Source organism: Hippopotamus amphibius, chromosome X, assembly GCF_030028045.1.
Source record: "Hippopotamus amphibius kiboko isolate mHipAmp2 chromosome X, mHipAmp2.hap2, whole genome shotgun sequence".
Classification (NCBI taxonomy): domain Eukaryota; kingdom Metazoa; phylum Chordata; class Mammalia; order Artiodactyla; family Hippopotamidae; genus Hippopotamus; species Hippopotamus amphibius.
Window position 1 is genome coordinate 108,100,884 of NC_080203.1, and position 26,554 is coordinate 108,127,437.

At 33.5% G+C, this 26,554-nt stretch overlaps 1 protein-coding gene across 5 annotated transcripts in view; it reads left to right on the forward strand.

The window, feature by feature from the left end:
- The window catches only part of DMD (dystrophin), a 1,940,210-nt gene that overhangs the window by 760,427 nt on the left and 1,153,229 nt on the right, over window positions 1-26,554 (forward strand). For 4 of the 5 annotated variants that reach the window (XM_057717394.1, XM_057717395.1, XM_057717397.1 and 1 more), the window contains 3 exons: window positions 1,743-1,880; window positions 4,568-4,720; window positions 5,590-5,772. In XM_057717394.1, the coding sequence (XP_057573377.1) occupies window positions 1,743-1,880; window positions 4,568-4,720; window positions 5,590-5,772 (474 nt within the window). The remainder of the gene's footprint in view (window positions 1-1,742; window positions 1,881-4,567; window positions 4,721-5,589; window positions 5,773-26,554) is intronic. The other variant, XM_057717398.1, reaches the window with a different exon arrangement.

Consider the following 26,554-nt stretch of genomic DNA (forward strand, 5'->3'; position numbering starts at 1 on the left):
TTTCACTCTGGCTCGAATATTTCTGCATCGCACTCCCTTTTCACTGACTGTTTTTTTCTCCCACCACCTCCTTCTCACAATTTCCTTTCTCCTCTCACAGCTATCACCTATATGGTATTCTTAACCTTTACATATATCATGCTAGAGAATTCTCAGACAGTGCTTGAAAATGGTATCAAAAGGCAAATTATAAATTGTAAACAATAGGCATGTGAAGCAGTAGGAGAACCATTTTCACCAGTCTCAGTTCTCATTGGTATCAGTTCTGACTTCCTGGATCTGCCTAAATCAGTACTCCCCATGTATGGGGTTTGGTGGCCTTGCCAACTCAGCTCATGGAAAGAAAGACAAGAAGAGCCTTTCCAAGATGCTGAGTTACAACTACCTCTCCTTCATGACAAAGAAGAAACCAGAGGGCACCGAGGTGGAAAAGAGTGCTACTCACCTCTTGGGCTGTTCACCACCAACTCTGCCTTCTAGGCTCTCAGCTGGTGTGGGGAAGGAAGTGACATGAGGGGTTTTGTTTATTATTTTTGTCCTCAGCCTCAGGAAATGTTGCAGACTTTTTGAAGACATATTTTTTTAAAAATAAGGTCTTTCACAGACTATAAACATAAATGTCTATGTTATATTATTTCATTAGACTAGTAACTGGCAAATCTCAGATGAAAATCCCATTTCCTCAAAAAAAAATGAATGATTCCTCAGTTGTGTGTAGAAATTCACATAGGCATTACAGAATTAAATATGTAACATTGAATACCGTGGATGATTGTATACCCATATACATAGATGTGAATTTTTTCAAAATTGTCTAATATTTGTTATTCTTAGCTCATCAGAGTACCTTGGGTACCATTGCAAGGTGAAGCTCCTTGATAGAAAGTTTTCATATATTGAGTTGAAAGAAAGATAGGAAAATAGAGGTGAAAAATCACCCGGTCACATAAGGTACTCTGTTAGACTAGCACTTATTCAAATAATTTTATTTCAAAGTAAATAAAATAAAAATAATGTTCTTAGAGTCTAAAAACCAAAATGCATATTGAAAATGTTTAAAGTCATTTTTCTAATCCATATTTTAATACTCAATTGTATTATTTAAAAATAACATGCATATATGACATATTTTTAGAAATTATCTGCAATGTTTGACAGCAATTGAGCACATCAGTTTTTTTCCTAATGCGCTAATATTTTTTCTAAATTTGGGCATTTAGGTTATTTAAAGCAGAGGTCATTAAATAGAAGTCAGTGTCCATTTAAAATAATATATTTTCACTTAGGAATGTGTTAAAATTTTAAGTTTTACTGTAGTCTCACACTCACACAGCTACATCTGTATTCCTCTGTGAATTAGTTAACATTATAAATGACAAGTTTAGTTTGCTTCTCTCAACTTTTTTAGTTTCCAGAAATGCACTAAAAATCAAAGCTAAAAGAATGCTTTCACAGCAATTCACTTGTCTGAAATAATGAAGTACCTTATTCCCCCATCTTCGTACATATGACTGTAATTACGTGTCCTTTTGAACAAGACAGGAGGAAACTTACTTCTTTTAAAACTTAAAGCACAACATATAAAAGAAAAACTGTGAGTGCAGAATCTTAGGATAGCATTCCCTGAAAGTTTTAAATTGGATTTTTTTTGTGTGTTTAAATAACATGTTTTATTATCTCTGTTAACGATGTACAGCTTTTTAAAAACCAAAATGAAGACTGTACTTGTTGTTTTTAATCAGAATGAAGACAATGAGGGTACTGTAAAAGAATTGTTGCAAAGAGGAGACAACTTACAACAAAGAATCACAGATGAGAGAAAGCGAGAGGAAATAAAGATAAAACAGCAGCTGTTACAGACAAAACATAATGCTCTCAAGGTATTAGAGCTAAAATTATAATATACCTTGCCTGTGTTTTTATTTTTTCATGTGTAGGGTAAATCTATTGTGCGTACATAAAATCTGCTTAAGAATCTTAGTCACCAGAAATACATTTTTTTTTCTGTTCTATGTCTGTGTTTTATTTAACTTTTTTTTGAGTGCTGTCTTTGATTTTGAAAGATGTGTCGCTTAAAAATTTTTGGGTTTTTTGCTTAGACAAATTTTTCTCTGTAGTAATAGAAAGATATTAACATGCATCATTCATAGTGTTCATGCATTTACTTTTGAAATATATTTTTTAAGTTATTTTTACATTTGTCTTGAAAAACTTGCTTAACCGCCAGAATAAGCAATCTGTATATTTTTTAGGCTTTCTGCTTGTGATATTTTGATTTGATTTAGAGTGGGGCCACTTTTTTGGTAACCTAATATTTGTTTAATACTTAATTTTTTCAGTTAACTTCATTTTGCCTTTTAGAGAGTCACTCTTTGCAACTAACTATGCATTTGTAAGTCTAATTTCATTTATATAGGAGTCCTCTAAAATGATCTTAATGTCCTTGAAGAAGAGCTGGTCCTCTCATGTTAACCAGCAACAGTGTATATATAGCTTCAGGTACCCATATGACTCATCTGGATTTGTGCAGGAAGGACAGAATAGAATAGTGGTGTTTATAAAATAGTATCTAGAAAGTTCTTAAGAAGAGACTGGACATGTGAAGAATTTTGTGAAGTAACCTTCTGTTTTTTAATGTGCTTTTCAATATTCACTATTTGCATGCATGGCTGATTTTTCTGATAACTGTTACTTGCTGAGCTTTTCATTGTAAATCACTCTTTTAGAGCTACGTAGCCATGGAGGTGGATCCACCTTGTAGGTGGATAGAGTCTGCTTTCTATATGCAAATAAGAGTATAAAGCCTTTTCCCATATAGTCAGACAGCCAAATAAATACTGCTGAGAATGTAATTACACAATATTGTGCCTGCAAGGAATCCACAAGGAAAGTCTAATTGGCCAGCAGGTGTTCTGAAGGTAACTGCTGATAAATACAGTAAATAGAAAAGGCCTCTTCCCCGAGGGAGTGCAAGAGCAAGCCATAATGTGCTCAGAAAATCAGAAAGCCGTGTAATTCACACGTTTCCAACTGTGACCAAGCTTTTAGAAGCATCTACACTGGTCATATGATGATATGTGTCCTACTGAACAGCAGTGTTTAATGGTTATCTGGCATACCTGTAAAGAAGTCTCTATAATGTCTCTTAATATCTTTACACATTACACATCACCTTGTGCTTAGGAAATAAAAGGAGTTTCAGATTTTGCAACCACAAGCCCTTTCTCTTGGCGAAGATGTGAGTTGTGTCACCAGTAAGGCATGGCTCAACTCTCATTCATGTGGCTGTATCTTGGTACCTTTGAAAAAAGCAGCATTCCATTTGGGTCATCCCAGGCATTTATTACCTCCACAGGAGGTTTAGAAATTCAACTAAAAATGTGAACTGTAGTAAATTTTACATCCCCAATTTTAAACAAAATGCAGAATGAAATTGAGATCATTTTTGCAACCATATGTTAAAAGCGATTAATGAAAATCTACTCCACTTGCCAAACTAATCTCCCAAAGTCACTAATTGTTAATCTGCCAAGTGGCTTCAATTCTAGTCCGTATGAAATACTTCAGAGGAGGTCAAAACTTTCCAATGCAATGAATATTTCAGCAGTCCTTTGATATTCATTATTTTCTTTTGCTCCAGTTATATCTGTACATGAAACCCTAATTGCTACTACTCTGAAGAAATGAAAGCTGTATCCTGAGCTCTCATGTTCCCTTGTGTTATCATAAAATAGCATTACAACAAATTCTACCGATCAGGGAAGACATTGGGTGGTCTTAGAAGGAGTAAGATGATAAGTTTCCCCCGCTTTGTTGATTTATTAAGCAGTCACCCTTATTTATCTCATCAAGTTGATTGGAAACCATGCACTTTCCCTTTTCTAAATAATTTTATTTTGCATTTGGATTTGATATAATAAGAAAAAAGGTTGACATAATGTTTAAATTGGCATTTTCACGTACACTCACAAGTATACATTTTTCACACTTGAACATATATAGCTTGAAGCAATTTATATGCTAACTAAGAACACTTTATATTTCTAATCACAAAATATTATTGGCCTATGAAACTATTTTCTAGACAGTTCTAAAATCATGAATGTAAGTTGCTTGGCTATATAAACTTAAAATTTTGAACCCAGGGCTGAAGATATAAATTTTGGAATTTTTACTTATTTTAAAATTCAAATACAAACTCAGTAAGTTTGTACAAGTATGTAGTTAACACAACTAAATTCACATATTAAACTATTTCACATAATCTACACGATAATTTAGTTGACTCATTAAGAGTTAATCAAATATCAAAAGATTTCTAAACAAGTTTGAACATGCTAAGAGAAAATACTTGAAGTGGGTTGTTCAGGTTTCTTAGCTTCGTGTACATGGGTCCTGTCACAGGAATACATAATTTAATCATCTATTGGTATGTTTAGCATTGAAATATGAATTTAACTGAACCTGAACAAGAAGATGAGGGACCCAAATTATTTTTAAATGACTACAGCCAGAAGTGTAATATACTTATATATTGATATTTTAATAATGTCTGCACCATGAACAGGATTTGAGGTCTCAAAGAAGAAAAAAGGCTCTAGAAATTTCTCACCAGTGGTATCAATACAAGAGGCAGGCTGATGATCTCCTGAAATGCTTGGATGACATTGAAAAAAAATTAGCCAGCCTACCTGAACCCAGAGATGAAAGGAAAATAAAGGTAATGTTGTTTTAGAATGTCAATCCCAGATTTTGTTGCTACAGTTGAATTTATTTAACTTAACCTGTGTGGATCATTTTTTAAGTGTTGATGTTGTCGTTTCCTCTATTAGTGTTCTCCCCGATTTAATGCATTTCTTTGTATCTTGTTTTGTTTTAGTAAATGTATTGTATTAAGTGTTTTTCAACTGACGTAATGTTGAATGAATAAAATGTTTTATTCTTAGACAATGTAAAATGAATTAAGAAATGTCATATGTTTTCCGGTAAAATTGTAATTGATTCTGTGTATCTTTGTTCCAGATGAACAAATGACTTATCGGTATATGGACGACTTCTATCTCATGTTAGCACATTCATTTCATCAGAGCATCTTCACACATCAGTGTCAAATCTCTGTAGATTTATTTGTTGCATATTGTCTGAAGATGTTTTTTCTGTTATTTTACACTTTATTTTGCTTCATTCTCTGTTGAGTTCCTCAAAACTTTAAAAAGGAAATAAATCACTTATTCACTTACCCTCCAAATTATATGCTATATGGATGGTCCCTAAGAAATAATGAGCAATCACTGCATTTTGAGTCAACCCCCAAAACACTAGAGGAATTGAGAAGAAAGAAAACTGCTAGATCAATTTCAGTGTTTTCTCAATTAGAACGCCTAAAACTGAGCATTCAAAGGATAACTGAAATAATATTTGGATTCTTGGGTGAAGATGACAGTGATGGCTTCCATACTTGTAAATTATGAAAAGTGACAATAAAGTGAAAAGAGCCTATGAAATTTCTGGGACAGGTATGTGCTGCTTGTAGGTTGGTTAATGTGGTTAGCTAACTGCCCTGGGCCCTGTATTGGTTTTGCTCAATAGGAAATTGATCGTGAGTTGCAGAAGAAGAAAGAGGAGCTGAATGCAGTGCGTAGGCAAGCTGAGGGCTTGTCTGAGGATGGGGCAGCAATGGCAGTGGAGCCAACTCAGATCCAGCTCAGCAAGCGCTGGCGGGAAATTGAGAGCAAATTTGCTCAGTTTCGAAGACTCAACTTTGCACAAATTGTGAGTTGTTACTGGCAAACCTACCTATGTGTTTGCAACTACTACTCTAATAACAGAGGCCTACTAACCAAAAGAAAAAAAATCTGGGTGCAATTTCAAAGTGCTAATATGCATTCTGAAAGTGAGTAGTTTCCCCTCAACTTTGGGCTTCTGTAACACTAGTGGTTCATTTTTCAGGTAAAAACATAATCCCTTAATAGATCTTAGGAAACAGCCCCCTTATCAAAAATGAAGACTACATCTTAATTTCTTTTGCCACATCATTTTCTCATAACATTGGCAATGTGAATTTGTCAATTTATCATACATTTACTTTATTTCAGTGTCTAATCCAAAAATATGTATTGCTTTCCTGAGACCATCCCATGCTAATTTTACTTTCTTAATGTATACATGGTAAATAATAAATCTTTTGTGAAACAACTTCTTATAGCAACTTGCACAAGGCCTTCTTATCTCATTGACTTATAGAATAATAGCTTAGTCCTCATACCTGGCTTAGCTGCTCGATGGGTTAAAAGGCTTATTACAAGAATTGTATGGTTAGTAAGATTGTTAATAACTGATAGCAGGTTGAAAAATATCAGATATTGTTACTGCTGAACTATTACAAGCCAAAAGGGAAAGAGACAACTGCTCTTCTTTCTTTCAAACAACTGGCTGGAAATTCTGTGATTCTCTCTTTAAAAATGAAATTCATAATCGTAAGCTTGGTCTTGTTAGCTCTTCATTTGTAATAGGGAATAAACCATAGCAATCTTCTAACAGATACATTTTTGTTCCTAATCTGAGATATTGTAAAGTGAAGCGGAATGGTCACCACTCTGTCATTATGCAAAGACAGTGCTCCTCACAAACCAGGGTATGAGAGTCTGGAAAATGAGGCTTTATAATTGTGTTAGGTCAACTTATATGAAACCAACAGATATTCAACCCTTTTTGACCTATGTTAATGACAGTTTCATTTGTTTCAAGCCGTAGGTGAGACTTTCTTGGAAATTTCTTCTGTGATGTTGTTGATTCCATTTGATGCGGGGTCAATGTTTGAATATGTGTTAAACAATTAATATAACTTTATTTTATAAGCATATAATTTTGTTAACATTGCTTATTAACCAAGGGAAAAATATTGCGTATTATTGTTACTTCTTTTAACGTGTTAGAAAAATCCGTGAATACACTTGTTTTCTAAGAAATCCAGTACCTTAAGATTTAATAGCAGGTGAATATTCTGAGAAATTGGAAGTAGTAATATAAGGTATGTTGAAACTATATTACATTTGAAGTCCGATTCTAGCTGATTGCACGTTTCAGCCTATTATCCTTCATATTAGATGTTATGAGCATATGTCATAAATCACTCAAGCTTACACTAACAGAAAGCCTGTGCCCGTGGATGCAAAATGAATTGAAAGATTAAGGCTACCATAAAGAAAATTTACGGAAAGTATTTTTGCCTCAATTTAATACATCATTTAAGTCCTTTGCTTTGAATTATCTTACTACTCACCATTTTCTCTATTCCCATTTCCCCCATATCTTGACACACCCTATATGCAAGATTAATTATTTTTACAATTTGGTCAAGGTAAGTTATTAACACTTTGTAGTTAAATAGACACAGGATCAAAAATCTCCATAACGACACACTTAAAATGCCATTGTATCCTTGCACATAATAGGCACTCAGAAAAGTATTTGTAAAACATAATAATGAGTGGTGAAATAAAGTGAACCAGTATAAAATTTTTCAAATAAATTATAGTAAGATACTAAGATATTTTCTTCATAAAAAATTTCTTCTTGATTTTGTATCTGAAGGATCCAAAAATCAGAAGGTGTCTGGCTTGGGGAAAATATTTTTATGTTAACTCTTAATTTTCCATGATAATAGAAGCAATAACAATATGCATGAAGAATAATCAATTTACCATTACAGTTATAGTTAGCTTTGGATTTTTACTAGACTGGAAAGATGATAGACAGATAGATAGACAGATGGATAGACAGACAAATCTAAGATGTATCTTTATATTCCACTGCTTACTAATACATATTAAAAAACTGATTTCACATGTCCACTGGTTAGAGTCATCTTTCCCAATTAATCTACAGTGAGGACATTTGAGATAGCCACAAGCAAACAGCTTAACTAAAAGTTATGTTTGGGATAATCCTACAGTGGCCCTGATGTAGCACAGGTAGTCATAGCTTCAAAATTTCTTTCCTCCCCTTGCATGGCCCTTCTCTATTTCTTTCATCTTTCTTCCTCTCAAGTGTCCCTTTCTGTTCTCTCTATATATAAACTCTATACTTCCTTTGGGCTCAGGGATTTTGCAGTTAATGTTTCATATCTTAGAAGTAGTAATTCACGACTGTAGGCAGTAGTATGAAGTGCTTAACATTTGAGAACTGAGTTTAAAATGAGAAATTAATTGTCTTTAGAGATAAAGACTCAGAAGTGGACTAAGCAGTGTAAAATTAGTGTACTTCAGTGACTATGTCCAGGTCAGAGTTATATACGGCAATAGTAAAGCTCAGAAAAGCCCTGGAACTTTGTCTGAGGGAGCCATGGAGCAGCCCCAGGCCAGGCAGGAGTGCAGACCAAAGCAGAGAAGAGAGTATCTACAAGTGATTGTCCTCAGGACAATCCTGAAGACCAGAAAGAAGGGAAAACAGACTGGGAGAAAGCAGGTAAGATTTTCTCCAAGTATCAAGCATGTTGAAGCCCCCGCCCTAGTGAGGAATACAAGACATTTCTAATAGAGTTCTTGTTGGCTTAGAGACCTGGCTGCTCAGTGAAAACCAAACAACAACTGTAAACTAAGCATAAGGAATGATTTCTGTAGGATGTTTTACAACAGCAGTGTGGTCCAGTAAAATACACCACTCCCTGGGATGAACAGCCCTGATTGTGAATCCCATTGATTGCATCTGCTGGCTATATGATCACCAGTCTCTTCCAGCCTGGTTTTCTGCATCTCTACATGGGGATGAGGATGTTTGTGATAATGAAGTATGGTAGTATTTGTTAAATACCTGCTACATTATAGAGGTTAAGTGAATCAATTTTTTTTCCTCTTCCTGTGTATAAGTTAACATTGGAAATGAGACATGTTATTTTAAAAATTTATATCTTTGTAAGTCATTAAGAGAAAGGCTCAGTAGTTACCATAGGTTTAAAATGTTAATAACAACAGATCTATTTTTGTTCAATGTAAATTACAAATTAGATTCTGTAATCCTTGGGCAGGTAATTTGTCTACAGCCACAAAATATTTGCAGGAAATTTCATACAAAGCTGGTGATTCTACCAATGAAGGCATAGTTCTCCATAAACTTGGCAATAGAGCATTATCTAAATCATTTTATATAGGAAGGTAAAGAAAGAGATGAGGAAAAAGCATAAAGGCTTTGAAAATGTCTTAATAGAAAACTATGCATAATTTTATTAAGCTTAATTTTAATATTTGACAGAAATCCCAAGAAAATACAACCACAAAATTGCACAATGAGAATATACAACAACCCCAAGCTTATGTGGAACTCCTGAGCAAAATAAGTCACAGACTAAAATTACAGTGTATAAAAAAAATTATTTTCATGAGTAATATTAACATGCCAAAAAAATAAAAGGAGTATGCACACCTGAGGAAATGAGAGATAAGAAGACAGTCAGTAAAGAACATGAAAATGTGGTGTTTAATGTTCAAAAAGATTTAGAAAATAAGGATGGAATGGAATTCTAACAATAAGAACAGGCCATTTTAAAGAGTGAGTAGGAAACTTTGATAAAATAGAATCTAGAAATTAACATATAATTATTGAAATAATAAACAACTTTTTAAATGGTGGATTCATTATAGAAGAAAAAAGAATATATTAATTGAAAGATGCAGAGGAAAATTTTGCTTTGCTGAAAATAACTGGAAGATGGAGAGAATAGAATAAAAAGCTCAAACATATGCCTAAAAAGAGTTCCAGATTGAGAAAGTGGAGAGGCTGACAAAGAGACATTATTTTATATAAATGACTGACATTTAACAAAATGGAATAAATCTGAGTTTACATGAGTCCTCAAATTGAATAAAGATCAATTTACATGAGTGCTCAACCTGAATAAAGCTCAACAAGTCTGTAATAAATAAAAACAAGTTCACACCTAGCAAGGTTTGAATGAAACCCGGAACATCAATGATCAGGAAGGTTATCATAAAAGCTACTAAGGACCAAAGGCAGAAACCCCTGCAGGCTGGCCAACATGTCCTCAACAATAGATGTTAGAAGACAATGGAATAATATCTTCAATGTGCAAGGCGAATGTTCAAAAGAATCCATTAAACTATGAATCAAGAATGAAGACAAAATATTTTCAGATACACAAATATTTTCAGTTAAACGAACACTAAGAGGATATATTATCTACAGATTCTTGCTGAAAGAAGTACTAAATGTGTGCTATGTGTAAAAAGGAACAAGGAGCCAGAGGAGAAGGAGCGAGCTGTATAAAGATATATAAAATTATTTTCTATATATAAAAAAAGGAAAAAAAATCTTGTAATTAGCTACTAAAATTGTGGCAATTGCTGCAAAGGAAAACATAGAGTGCTATGAGAATATAAAAGTGATCTTGATCTTACAGCAAGGAGAATACAGAAATAAAAGGCTTGTTCTAGATGGTAGCAGCAAATATAAGGTTTGTGCCTAATGTGTTCAATATGAATTATTACCAGTTATCATGTTTCTAGGAGGCAAGAAAAATGTAGTGAGCCTTTGGAAAAGGCATACATGCATGACCTGTCCCAGAAAGGGGAGCAAAGAAAAAATACAGAATACAAAAGTACATCTTAGTGGAAGAAGGAAAAGAAATGTCTTTGTTCTACATACAACAACTCCATTTGCCCTGGATATCCGGTGGCTTCAAATATCGAGTAAATAATACTGATATTCAACATTTTACATCCAACGGTTTCTTATTCAACTTATTTTAGATGCCTAACAGGTATCTCAAACATAAGATAGCCAAGTCAAGAATAATTAATTATCTCTCCTACATGAATCGGCTCCTACCAAGCTCTCCAGGTGTCAGCAAGTTGCCCTTTCACTTAGGTCCAGAGCCTAGACATTCATCCATAATTCCTCTTTGCTCTTCTATTATCCATGGAATTCATTTCAAATTCTGTTGGCTCTTCCTGCAAAATACATCTTTAATTGGATCACTCCTCACTACCTTTATTGCAGAAATCCTAGCATGTTATCTTTCATCTTGATTACTTCAGCAGCCTCTGATCCTTGCTTCCAATGTTTTCCCACCTACACTAGTCTCCTCGGTGAAGTCAGACAATTCCTGAAGCATATGTGAAATTCTCTCAAGTCCCTGCTGTTCATTATCTTTTAATGAAATTTTATGAGAATTCTACAAAGTTTGGTCTCTGCCTATCATTCCTGTTACTCCAACTTTATCTCCCTTTTTGGCAGTCTCCTGTCATAGAGGCGTAAAAGTTTCTCCTCTATACTTAAACACACAGCATCATTTCCATTTCAGGACCTTTGTACATATTGTTTCTTTGTGGAATGTTTTTCACGTAGACTTTTACATGGGTACTGTAACTTACTTAGCCATCCTTTCATTTAGAAACATGTAATAGAACTTCGATGTAGAATCTAGACAGGTAATACTTAATGTGTATTTTTTTCTATTTTAAAAATATTTTATACTCATAATTATGCATGCCAACTGGGAGTTTAACTGTTCAGAACAGCAGATTTTAGTACAGTTACTTCTGGAAGTGTGTATACTAAGACAAATTCTTGAAACTTAACACTGAGGTGGTAAAGAGTGAATATGAGGATGATTATAACAATGTATTGCAGAGGATAGTTTTGAGGACAACAGAGTACATTGTAGTAAGGTATTCTAACATTAAAAGTACACATTGCCAAAATATACGACTTCTTGAAAAGTTGAGAGAAAATTGTTAGTAGACTTATTTAAAAGCCACAAGAAATGTGTTACACAAGTTAGGCCTTAAGTGAATAATTTGTAAAATGAAAACACTTTTATAATGTAAACATTCCTCTACTAACTTTTAAAAATTGTTTGAATTTGAATAGAACTTTACATTTACAAAATGTTTTCACATGTATCTAGTTTGTTCCCACCAATAACCCTCTCGAGTAAGTATTAATTTCATTGCAGTTTTACAGAAAGGAAATTAATTTAAATAAAGTTAAGGAGATTGTCCAAGGGCACATGTAAGACTTGGAAGACACCTAACTTGAACTTAGGGCTTCCCAAGATATGGTGAGAATTACTCAAAAGAAAGAAGACATATCTAATGTCCAAATAAGTTTGAGAAACACTGGGTTAAGCAAAGTTTCCTTAGTCTAGAATTTTACAGGGCTTTTGATATGCAAATGTGATTATGAATTTCTACGAGAGGAATAGATTCTGCAGACTTTCACATCTGGATACTTGCGGTACAAAGGGGGAAATTTCATTTCAGTTTTATGATAGGATTCCTGCTTGAGTGATTGTGAAGAACTAATGTTCTTCAGAAAAATAATTGGGAAAGACATCACTTTATCGTTATGCTTTTGTTTTTTTAGATTTTCTTGAAATGAAGCAGAGATGTACAAAAAAATAATCACAAAGCTGATTGCCATCACCTTAAGTAAAATAATGTCTGAACCTAGATTTGATTCTGTACTACTCATTTTTTTGTACATTTGTTTCTATCACATAATGATAACCATTTGCTGTTGAGACTAAAATAAAGCGGAAACATACTTTTTGCATAATTGCTACGTAGAGTTTTTTCTTTGCCTTGAAATAACAACAAAGGCCATCAGCTGCCAATGCAAGATCCTTAGAGAATTTGGTAACATAAGTAATTTTCTTATTTACAGACGGAGTGCTCTTTCGTAAACAGAGTTGTAAATATAAAAGACTAATAATGGTTGCTAAGGGAAATGGACCAGGAGGTAGCTGCTTATAAAATCTTCCTCCTCTGAGCTTCAATTTTGTAATTAACATATCACAAGAGTTAAGAAAGAATAGCTAAATCAAGACTCTGTGTTTCTCTAGACTGTTGTGATCATAATAGTTATTGCCATTTCTATAATATTTTTTTCTGGTCTCTAGTTTATGTAAGAGAAACAGTTTAATGGTTGTTTAACAAATAGAGTATATTAAGCTAGAATCAACTTCCAGGAAGATAACGGACTGGTTGATTTCCTCACCTTTCATTTCAAATATATGGAAATTGTGGATAAAATATAATTTTAAAGCAGTTTAAATACAAAGCTGAGCTCAAAATATGTGATGGAACCTCTGTTCTCCCTAGTTGCCATAAATGAGCACATCATCTCATGTGATGCTGAGCCTGGATTGAGGGCCTCATGCTTAGGAGAAAGGTTTAAAGGCTTTGAGTAGAAAATATGTAGCCTTATACATCATCTGCTAAAGATGTAAATGGAAACCCTGTCTAAATATTGAATGTTCAAGGGCTTCCCTTGACAACTAGAGGAGGAGTAGATAAATCCGGCTCCCAAGGCCAATTCATCTGGCAAGGATTCTGACTAGAGAAAAAAATCTGGGAAAGTTAATACTTAGTGTGGGGGATCTGAATTTAGACACCAACCACAAGCCTCTAGACTCCTGAACTGACAAATTAACATAAAATTGTTCCCAGGTTGATGAAATCCTGAGTCTTCTCATAGAGTCACATAATAAATCACTCTTTCGAGAGAGTCCCACAGACACACGAACACTTTAGTTCACAACAAACTGTTAGAACTCACATGAAGAAACAATATATTGTGACTTAGAGTCATCTAACATAACAATCAAGAATTAGTACTTCATGAACTTAAAATAATACAAAACTGCTGCATGCTCTAAAGTAAATATGTTGAAAATAAAATAGAGATCAAGGCATAAATTAAACATTAATTTGTAAAAATATCTACACAGTTTTTTTGTGATGATAATATATTGAATAAAACTTCTAGAAACCAAAAGCTAGTCACTGAAATAAAAAAAACTAAGTATGTTAAACACCTAATGAGAAAATTAGAAAGTCATTATGGTAAAATTATCAGAATATACCACATAAAGATAAAAAATATGAAAATATGAAAGAGATTGAGAGAATAGAATAATAAATTTTATGTCTAATATAATCACAAAAGGAAATGAAAGAGAGAATATGTGAGAGACAATATTTGAGGAAAAATTGCTAAAAATTTCCCGGATCTTAAGAAAAGCATGAGCCAGAAATTGAATAAATAAATTAAAATGAATATTTTAGTTCCCAACCAAGATGAATTAAAATAAATCTACGAAAAATAAATAAATAAAAATAAATCTATGAAAACAGAGCATATATAAATACCTTACAGAAGACACAGGGCACATACATATGTGAGCAGGAGTGACTTAATTGAAGGTTCTGATAATCAGTAAAAAAAAAAAAAAAATCTCCAAATTTCTATTGTATTACTATTGCAAAATCAAGACTGGGCCACTATTTATAAAGTAGATTCCACTCATGGAGATGAACTAATATTTTGTAATACCTCCTATGCTTGGAACAAGAAAACCTAGGATTATATCCTGCATCTCGCATTACCTGTGCAACTTGGACTGAATATTTGAGCTTCAGGATAAAGTTAATAACTCCTTCATTATAGAATTAAGAAAGAGAATCAAGCACCAAAAATGTTGAAGTTCTAAAATATTTTTATTAAGGTCACTGGTTTGAAGGACAACGTGCACAAATGTTGGTGTCCAGAGTTCACACTGCTAGGTGTCCCGACAAACCAAAAGTCAAAAATTTAAGTTGTTCTAAGTTGGTAGTGTCCCATGTACCTAAGAGAAGCAAATACAAATATATTCTAGTTTGGCACTGCTTCAATCCAGACTTTAAATAATTCCCACAGATAAAATTCTAAGAACATGCATGTAGAATTAAAATGGCAGTTCACATGAGGAAAAAAGCAGTAGAATCCAACTCCTAAAGACAGAAGATAAGGAATTAATCAGATACAAAATGTAAGGTGAGCATGTTTAACTTTTTTTAGAGTAGTGAAAGTTTGCATCAAAAGTATGAATTAAGGACCAGAGATAATAAGAAAACGACCAAGAAATTTGGAAAAGAATCAATAGAACTTCAAGAAATTGAAAAATATAATAATCGAGATTAATGATTCATTGGACAAGTTAAGCATCAAATTAGATATAAGAGAAATGAGAATTAGAAAATTGGAAGATAGATAAAATAAATTACCTAACATGCATAGAGACCTAAATGTTAAAAGAAATACAAAAGAAAGGATAAGAAAGGTAGAGAGTGAGAAAGTCAAATATAGAAGGAAATAATGGAGTAAAAGTATAAAAGGCACTATTTGAAGTGATAATGGTTTAGGATTTTCCCATATTAGTGAAGGTTCCAATAGTCGGGTTGAAAATAAGTAAATATCAAGCAGGAAAAATAAAGAAATACACCCACATACCACCATAACAAAACTGATAAATTCCAAAGCCAAAGAGAGAATTTTAAAGGCAGCTGAAGAGACAGCTTACCTAGAAAGTAATGACGCATATAGTGGCAGCTGAGTTTAGAGCAATGATAAAAGCCAGAAAGTGATAATGTCTTCAAAAATGGTGAAAGAAAAACCACCTATGATCCTAGAATTGTATACACGTAGGAACTCTCATTCTTTCAAGAGTAACATTGAAATAAAATCTTTTTGGGCAAGCAAAATCTGAGAGAGCGAACCAGCGGAAGAGTCTCACTGAAGGGTTCTCAGGGTTTTTGTTTGTTGTTTGGTTGGGTTTGCTTTTTTGTTTGTTTTTTCTTTTGTTGTTTTTTTGGAATTAGCCACTATTAGTGTTTATTCAATTATCTTCATGTTGTGTTATATGTCTTTTCTTATGTTAGTGAAAAGAAGTTCTGGAAACATTTTTAAAGGCTACATAATATTCCATGGCATGTATGCTCTTTAGGGTTGGTTTTTAAGCAGAAGGAGAATGACCCTAGATGAATGATTTAAGATGCAAGGAAGAATGACGAGAAAAGAAAATGCTAAACCAATATAAATGCCTGAAGAACTATGTGCTGTATATAAAATTGTCTAAATTTTGTACTAAAGTACAGAATAGGACTAAAATACTGGACATCAATGACATAAAGCATAGAAGGAAATTGCTTGGGTTTCCTCACCTCATTCACCTCCTACATTTCTGGATGTTCCTTTTCAGACTCACTTGGTGTGCCCTCTTTCTCTCCTGTAATGTTGAAATGCCTCAGCGCTCAGTCCTTGGACACTTTCCATCTTCTCTCTATACTCCCTGCCTTGCTTTTTGTCATCCAGCCTCATGACTTTGAAGTTGGTAGATGTTCATGACCACTCTTCTCCCCTGAACTACAGTGGCAACATGGCCCTTTCAAAGTTTCAGGAAAAAGCTACGCTTGTTTTCCTTTATGTGTTCTCAACACAGTAAACAGAGACATCATTTGAAAATATAAATCAGATGTGCTTTATGTGATGAAAATGCTCTGATGGATTCCCATCTATTTTACAGTAAAATCCAAAATCCTTACATGAGTTTTAAAGGATACATGACCTTGCCCCCATTAGCCCTCTGGAGTTACCTCCTAGTACTTTACGTCTTTTTTCCTCTCCTCTACCTATATTGACCTCTTCACTCTTCCTTGCACATATTGGGCAGACCATGTTCCCTAAACCTGAAACACTGTTCTCCCAGATATCTATATGATCCCCTCCCTCTGCCTTCAGGTCTTTACTCAAAAGTGTTTTCTCAGTGAAACGCTTCATCGACCCTCCCCCATTTATTATTCTCCATAAAATGCACTATCAGGAAAGTTATATTTTCACTCTTATTATCTATCTGCCTCCCTAGGATGAAAGCTCCTAAAATGCAGGAATTTTCATCTTTTTTTCCCTGCTCTGTCCTCAGAACCAAAAGTAGTGACTAGCAAGTAGTAGCTACATATTTGTTGAATGGGTGAATTAATGAATGAATTCATCAGTGATGCATAAAATCATTGTGAGGTCCTCTTAATGCTCAGAAGGAGACCATGCAAAATTCACTGGGCATGTTGATAATTTTAGAGTAACCACTGACCTGATAAAGATAGAGTATAAAATTTTTGAAGTAGAGAGAGAAAAAATAAATATATAAACTATCAAAATAAAATAATCCAAGCAGGAAACTGAAGCTTAAGAACATTAGTTGAATTGGCCAAGGAGAGTAAGCCACTACATTAACACAGGACTTGGTTTTCTCTGAATCTCTCCAGCCAAAACCATTACTGTGAATGAAATAAGATGTCACTTGCGAGTTTATGTTCTTTTTTTTTTTTATTGGGATATAGTTGTTTTACAATGTGTTAGTTTCTACTGTACAGCTATGTGAAGTAGAGTTCCCTGTGCTATAGAGGAGGTTCGTGCTAGTTATCTATTTTATACATAATAACATATATATGTCAATCCCAATCTCCCAACTCATCCCACCCCTCCTTCGCCCCTTGGTGTCCATACATTTGTTCTCTATGTCTGTGTCTCTCTTTCTGCCTTGCAAACAGTTTCATCTGTACCATTTTTCTAGATTCCACATATATGCATTAATATATGATATTTGTTTTTCTCTTTCTGACTTACTTCACTCTGTATGACAGTCTCTAGGTCCATCCATGTCTCTACAAATGACTCAATTTCATTCATTTTCATGGCTGAGTAATATTCCATTGTATATATGTACCACATCTTGTTTATCCATTCGTCTGTCAATGGACATTTAGGTTGTTTCCATGACCTGGCTATTGTAAATAGTCCTGCAATGAACATTGTGGTACTTGTATCTTTTTGGATTTTGGTTTTCTCTGGGTATATGCCCAGTAGTGGGATTGCTGGGTCATATGGTAATTCTGTTTTTAGTTTTTTAAGGAACCTCTGTACTGTGCTCCATAGTGGCTGTACCAACTTACATTCCCACCGGTAATGCAAGAGGGTTGCCTTTTCTCCACACCCTCTCCAGCATTTATTGTTTGTAGATTTTTTGGTGATGGCCATTCTGACCAATGTGAGGTGATACCTCATTGTAGTTTTGATTTGCATTTCTCTAATAATTAAAGATGTTGAACATCTTTTCATGTGCTTCTTGGCCATCTGTATGTCTTCTTTGGAGAAATGTCTATTTAGGTCTTTCACCCATTTTTTTGGTTGGGTTGTTTGGTTTTTGATATTGAGTTGCATGAGCTGTTTGTATGTTTTAGGGATTAATCCTTTGTCCTTTGATTCATTTGCAAATATTTTCTCCCATTCTGAGGGTTGTCTTTTCATCTTGTTTATGGTTTCCTTTGCTGTGCAAAAGCTTTTAAGTTTCATTAGAACACTCCCTAACACCATACACAAAAATAAACTCAAAATGGATTAAAGACCTAAATGTAAGACCAGACACCATAAAACTCTTTTAGAGGAAATCATAGGAAGAACACTCTTTGACATAAATCACAGCAAGGGCTTTTTTGACCCACCTCCTAGAGTAAGGGAAATAAAAACAAAAATGAGCAAGTTGATATTCTTGTAAGTTTAAACAAATTCACCATTTTATAAATAAGATTTATACAACATAGTACCTCAGAAATATTACTTCAAGTGATAGACTTTAAATAGGACAATAAATTAAAAATATTAATATTAATGTGTTAAACTAGGCTCACAGCTTATATTAACATGCACAGTTATTGTATAGTTAGGTTGTGGCTATATTAGGTACATAACTTTATATGTTATCTTCTGAATTAGTTACAGTAAAGGACTATAGTCACAATTCAATTTGGTGTCAAATATATCAGTAAACCTTAAAATAACATTACCTTTCTTATAGTAATATACTATGTCAAAATTTCCTATTAAGTAGAAATTTAGCACAACCTTCAGGAGATATTATTGATGGTAAATACATTAATAATGATAGAGTTTCCATAAATGTTAGATATAAACACAAAATTGAGCCTGATGAATTATTGGTATGTGGATTTTTATTATGTAATTGTATTAGTAAAATTAGAACAAATATGCCTCATTTTTGGTATCAAAGTAACTTACTTCACTAAAATTAATACTCTCTTTCTTGGAATGACACTATTTGAAACATGATTACATTTGATACAAGAACTAATTTGAAACAATGTTACAACTATGAATAAAAACATTAAGCAAAGGTTGTCTTTTCGTAGTCTAATGGAAATAATTATGAGTATCAGTTATTTTGTTGTGAGATAACAGATTTTCTGAGGCCAGTTGAGGCATGCAAGACTAAATTTTTACAAAAAGTATCTCTAATCTTCATAACAACCTAAACAGACTAAAATTTGTCAAGCAACTTTCCTGAGTTCCCATATAATTAAGAGCAAGGATTCCAACATCAAGATACAGTTATAATTATTAAATGAATAAAGATTTGTTGATACTCTTTTATAGGCAAGGTATTGTTTTATTCTATCAGTTTCTTCCTTTTTTATGTTTTTTTCATGAGAACCCCCTAATAATGGTAAGGATGCAGGGAAATTGGAATTCCATGCACTTGCTGGGAGTCTATAAAGAAACTCCAGTTTTATTTTGGGTACATTGAATTGGTATTTCTTTCATTCAGTAAACATTTAGCTGGTGCCTTCTATGTGCCAGACAACACAAAACGTGAAAGAACATTGGCGAATCCACAGCAATCATGCAAAAGACATGATATTTGATAAATATAACTCATACAGTGAAGAGAAAAAAAATACAAGAATTTATACACAGCAGTTTGACCTCCGTTTGTGATATAACAATAAAAAGTGCAATTTTCTCCAATCTAAATTTGCTTTCAAAATATGGAGCACCAGCTGGAAGGGAGCTCAGATGGCTTCTGCACTGGGATTGGCAGTATCCTTCTGAGCATGCCCGGAACAACTGGTTAAAATAATTAAATCACTCACACCATCTGTGAATCATTCTGATTCTTCAGTGATTACTTAAGACACTCATTGTATGGAAAATATTCTTAGAACAGATGAATAAAATTAATTCAAGTGTATAGCTTTCCTAACTTTGATTATCATGAAATAAAAAAAAAGGGTTTACAATGGTTTCAAGTTTACTAAGTTATCTGATATTTCTTCTGCCCTCTTCAATGAGCCAATGGCTTTTGAAACCTTAGAGTGTGTTTGAAATTGTTTTATTCTTATTGATGCAAATGCATTTATTCACAGAGACTTCACTTACAGCATAATTTTGTTTAAAAGTTTTGTAATTTCTACCCTTTTATTTCTTTAATCTCTGAGCATAATAGTCAATAATAATAGCTATCTAGTAGAAAACTAAATGAAAGTCCAAGCTGATTGCATTCTCAAATTTAACACCATATGCTATAATCATGAGCAATTTTTTTAACTTTTTATTTTATTATAGAATATGGTTGATTAACAATGTCATGTTAGTTTCAGGTGTACAGCAAAGTGATTCAGTTGTAAATATACATGTATCTATTCTTTTTCAAATTCTTTTCTCATTTAGGTTATTACAGAATATTAAGCGGAGTTCCCTGTGCTGTACAGTAGGTCCTTGTTGGTTATCCATTTTAAATATAGCAGTGTGTCATGGTGATTAATCTATGGATAAAAGGTACATGGCTAAAATAAAAAGCAAGAGTCCATATCTGTGTGAATTTAAGATGTTTAGATCAATTCATAACTTAAAGGCATTATAGCTGGATAGCAATACATGGGCACTTATTACCAAGATAAATCAACTGAGAAGTTTTCCAGCAGATCTATGCAAATAGTTTTCCATAATAGTTACTACATTTTTATCCAATAGAATGTCTGGATGGCAAAATGTAAATAAATGAATTATTTAAGAAATACAGTAATCTGTAATATTTACAACTCCCTTTATGATCTGTACAAAATTCAAATTCTGTACTGTGATTAGTAACTACACTACCACAGATATACATGAAACATATAGATATTATCATTCACACTCTATTTCAGTTGCTAGCCACATATATAGATACACTTCACTATTTTCTGTGTGGAAGATTATTTTGAGAGATCTTGACCCTTTTATATATCGGCTTCCCTAGTGGACAACAGCCTAGTTAATGTATTGCCACAAAGATCTTTTCTTCAAACTTGCCAAAATGCCTTCCACTTCAGAGTCTTTGCAGTTGTACTTCCCTTTTCTTGGGACTTTCTTTCTGGATTTTTGCCTGCTGGTCTCCTGTCATCTTTCAGGATGTAGAACAAATGCATCCTTCAGCATCCTGTGTGATTCATAACATTCCCTTCTTTCCCTCCATCATGCCCTCCAACAGTAGTCAGGTTGTTTCCCTTATAGCACTTATCATAATTTGAAAAAATTTTTTTCAGATCTTTATTGGAGTATAATTGCTTTACACTGCTGTGCCAGTTTCTGCTGTACAACAAAGTTAATCAGCTGTATTTATACATATATCCCCATATCCCCTCCCTCTTGAGCCTCCCACCCCTCTAGGTCGTCACCAATCATTGATTTGATTTCCCTGTGCTATGCAGCAGCTTCCTACTAGCCGTCTATTTTACATTTGGTACTGTGTATATGCCAATGCTACCCTGTTACTTCATCCCAGCTTCCTCTCCCCCCACCCCGAGTCCTCAAGTCCGTTCTCTTCATCTGCGTCTTTATTCTCACCCTGCTACTGGGTTCATCAGTACCATTTTTTTAGATTCCATATATATGAGTTAGCATACAGTATTTGTTTTTCTCTTTCTGGCTTACTTTGCTCTATATGACAGACTCTAGGTCCATCCACCTCACTACAAATAACTCAATTTTGTTACTTTTTATGGCCGAGTAATATTCCATTGCATATATACCACATTTTCTATATCCATTCCTCTGTCAGTGGGCATTTAGGTTGCTTCCATGTCCTGGCTATTGGAAATGGTGTTGCAATGAACATTGTGGTACATGTATCATTTTGAATTATGATTTGAAAATATTTTGTTTGCTTACTTGTTTATAATCTGTCATCTAATTTAGAATGTAGGCTGCATGAGGTCAGAGACTTTGTCTTACTAAATACTATTTTTCCAATATATAAACTCTACCACAGAGCAGGTGCTCAATAAAAATATGGTTAGTAAATGAATGAATGGATGGATGGATGGATGGATAGCATCTTCTTGTGGATTTCCTTATAGTTCAGAGTTAATGGTTCTGCATTCTTACACCAGTCGTGTCCCAGTGCCAGTCTACTATATATGGAAGTTTTCACTGGTCCATGGAAAAAGGAAAAAAATAAGAGTAAGTGTTGCATTTTTCATAGAACAAAATTTGTACAAGAAATTCTTTCTTCTGAAAGTATAGCTTTCTAGTTTGTCATAGGAGGGGACAGCATTAAAATGGCCTTTCATCTTTCTTTTTTTTATTATTTCCTCACAATGTCTTTTAGTTCAAAAATAAAGGTCGGAACTTTGTGAGGTTCCCTGCCATTTTTGGTAGTATGTTACTGACCCATGAAACACACAGTCTGGGAACCATCAATTTGGAGAAGTTTATTCACATGAAGGGGCACCATTCCTGCCAAGTTTCTTTTTTTGTTACTTGAAGCTTTGAGAATGAGGAGAGGAAAGGTCTAAAAATCGGTGATTGTCTCCCATTTTATGGCCTTCCAGGCGATGAATATTGGCCAACAAGCATTATCTCCTGGAATGAGATTCTGGAATTTCTCTTGTCATGTGTGAGAAACAAATATAAGAACAAATATGCAAAAAAAATGGAATTAGAGTATTACAACACCTGTCTAATATATACATATTTTTGAAGACTATTCTTTTTTTTAATTTATTCATTTATTTAATTTATTTATTGGCTGCATTGGGTTTTTGTTGCTGCACACGGGCTTTCTCTAGTTGCTGTGAGCGGGGGCTCCTCATTGTAGTGGCTTCTCTTGTTGCAGAGCCACGGGCTCTAGGCACGTGGGCTTCCATGGTTGTAGCACATGGGCTCAAGTAGTTGTGGCTCACGGGCTCTAGAGCACAGGCTCAACAGTTGTGGCGCATGGGCTTAGTTGCTCTGCGGCATGTGGAATCTTCCCAGAGCAGGGCTCGAACCTGTGTCCCCTGCATTGGCAGGCGGATTCTTAACCACTGCGCCACCTAGGAAGTCCTGTATAATATGTTTTTAATACATACACTGACATATAATAAATGAACCAATACATTATTTGTTTTTTTTATAAATGTTTTCATCCTCTGGATTTAAATCCTTCTTTTGTTTGTTTCAAAGAATATATAGATCCCATAACAGCACCATTTGCTTTAACACAGAAGTGTTAATTATCTTTCCTGTGCTTCATCAAAATTGAAAACTGAAAACGTGAAGATTCCAAATTGGAAAGATACACTACTTTTACATCAATATGCAGACTTTTCTTATATTCTTTTTTTCCAAATAGCCATGGCAAATGCTTTTGTAATTTGCAGACTGCTTTTATACTCATGATTTTAGTTAATTCTTATACTTAAAAAATTGGTTTGGATACAGAAAGTAAACAAATCAGTATTCTTAAAAGTTTTGAGGAGTGAAAAATTAATATAGGTTTTTTTAAATTTGGCAAAACACTTTATTTCTGTTGCAGTTGCTCTTACAAAGGGTTTTAAGAAATAGAAGGCATGTTAAGACTTCAGTTAATTATCTTTTTAAAGTATATGATCTAAAACAAATTTAAAACTGTGAATATAGTATCTTAAGGTTAAAACTTGAAAATATGCTGGGCAGAACAGTTCAATTTTATATTGGAATTCTTGCCATGGGAAAATACAATGATAATTATTTTCTGGAACACTGACAGAGAACAAGCTATTTCAAGAGAAACTATCTTGATTCTAAAGTGGCACACATTAAGCCCAAGGTGTCATTAAACTCACAAAACGCTAAGAAAGAATTGAGCATAGTCTTTAGTAAGAAAAAATGGTTTTGTTCAGTGACTATCATCTTTTACAAAGTTATTTATAACTTGGCAAAGTATATTATTTTAGAAAAATAACCTTAAACATAATAGTTTCTATATACACAGCAACACCTAATTTATTTAGAGGTCAGATGGACAGCAGTCTGAATTACCTGGCATGGAGCCAAGAATCAGAAACGGTACAGAACAAAAGGCCTCTGGATTCTCTAAATTGAATTGAAGTCCAAAGCTTACTTAAATCTCTTTATGAGAAGACTATTCATGTTCTTTTTTGAAAGTTGTTTTTTTTAATTTCACTGATTTTAGAGATAATTCTAATAAACTTATTATGTTGTTTTTCTGCCCTGAGTAGAAGCCAGAAAGAGAAAGAAAAAGAGTAAATGACAGAAGTATGAAATAATAGCTACAGCTTGGAAGTGAGTTAAAAAAATGCCTGTATAGAAGGATATATGGACTCATGGCCTTGAAAAGCTGTTTAGCACAGGGCAACAGAAATGAGAGAGAGAGAATGAGAGAAAGGTTATTTGTGTTTATCATTATTTATTTGACTTGATTTATACTTAGCCTGGATAATTTGATTATTTTAACAGTTTATTCCCAAGTAAAATTAGGTTAAAATTATTAATATCTCATCAACTAACTGTGAAATTGTTTAACACATATTGGCATATGGCGTATTAGCTTCCTAAATCACAAAATACGACTGCTATGTAATTTATACATCTTTCTATCTATCTAAAAATCTATTATCTGTACTGTGTGCATGTGCATATATGCATATAACTATGTTTCCATATATGTGTGTAAACTTACATGCATATATTATAAATATTTGCATACGTAAATTTGCTTTGTAAAATACATGTTTTGCCTTTGAAAAAAATGCCTACTAAATTCATTAAGATGGTAATTTTTATAGTTTACTCTCCATGTTTCAGTCAAGTTCCAAAAGTTCTTTTTTGTAACTCCTCACTTTTTATTATAGACATATAAAGTAATTGTGAATATTAAAAGGGGTAATAGAATGTGGGGTAATTATCAAACTCATGTAATTTGGAAATAGGCCATATAATTTTGTAAATAGTATTATTAATATATCTCAAGGTTCTTAGTGCCTTTTCAGATTAAGGGCATTTACATAAAGGTAATTTCATATGTTAGGCCAAAGAAATAGGAAACCTTTTCAGTTTAACAAAAGCAATTTAGAATGCATGGGAAGCATTGAGGTAGTCATTTCAAAACTGCAAAAAAAAAAAAAAGTCTGCCGTCATTCTAATGTTACTAAATATCTGCTTTGCCTAGAGTATTTTTCTCATTGGCTATTTTTATTTTAATCAGTTGTTTGAAATTGAGCTTAAGATCAGTCAAAGTAGATCTTACATAAGAGCAGAGTTTTCCATTTACTGTTAAGGTTCCTCACTCAGCCTCAGGAACCTCAAGCACCTAAAAATAATTCTCTTCTCTTGATGTGCAGAATCAGCCACCAGTCATTACCACGAGGCCCCTGCAGTCAATTAGGTGTGCAGTGAAGGCCATCCGTGTTGTCTTAGGTGATAATGTGAATTTCTTTCAAAATGCTTTCATCCTGCTTTCTTAAGTGTTTTATCTTGGCCTTTGCTTCCATAAGGTTCAGTCAATTGATAGTATATGCCTTCTTACACTTCGAATGAATTGAAAACAGCCTGTGATAGTCAAGCCAATTAGAAGGGGCCATGACTACTCATAAACAGGTTACATAAAAATTTCATGTACCACTGCAAACTCTATCTTTTGGCTTCAACTATTTAACACTAGTTCAGAATTCTATATAGTTATTTTATATGTAATAGCAATATAATATCAGTTTAACAGTTCAATCAATACAAAAGAATATTAAAAAAATATTAGTACTCTTCATTTCTCCCTCCTGGCAATTTCACTCCCTCTAAAGTAAGAAACGTTTACAAGTTAGCATTATCTTTCATACTATGTTCTATGCTTCTTAACCGTAATATTATAGATAGATAGATAGATAGATAATGCTTTCCCTCTTTTTAAAAATATTTCCTCAGGCTGTATATGATTTTTAAATATAACAATCTTTCAGTGACATTTTCCCAGATAATACATACATATCTGATACATCCTTTTTAATAGCCTTAGGAGATAAACCAAAATTTATTCCATCATTTCTCTACGTTTTAGGATTATTATAAGAAGAGGTGTCCTGTAAAATCTCTATTTGTTATCCTTTTAAAGTTTCCTTTGTAGATATATGTTCTTTTTTTTTCAACATCCCTGTAATATAAAAGAAGAACGTAAAACAAGACCCATATATATGCTGTCTCGAAGAGACCCACTTCAGACCTAGGCACACATACAGACTGAAAGTAAGGGGATGGAAAAAGATATTCTATGCAAATGAAAATCAAAAGAAAGCTGGAGTAGCAATACTCATATCAGATAAAATAGACTTTAAAATAAAAAATGTTACAAGAGACAAGAAAGGATATTACATAAAGATCAAGGAATCAATCCAAGAAGAGGAGATAATAATTATAAATATATATGAACCCAATATAGGAGCACCTCAATACATAAGGCAAATGCTAACAACTATGAAAGAGGAAATGCAAGGCAGAAATAGAGACACAGGTGTAGAGAACAAACACATGGAGACCAAGTGGGGAAAGCAGAGAGGGTTGGGGGGAATAAAAAAAAAAAGAAGAATGTGCTTTTTCATTTTGTACAAAATATGGATTAAATTTAGCTCAT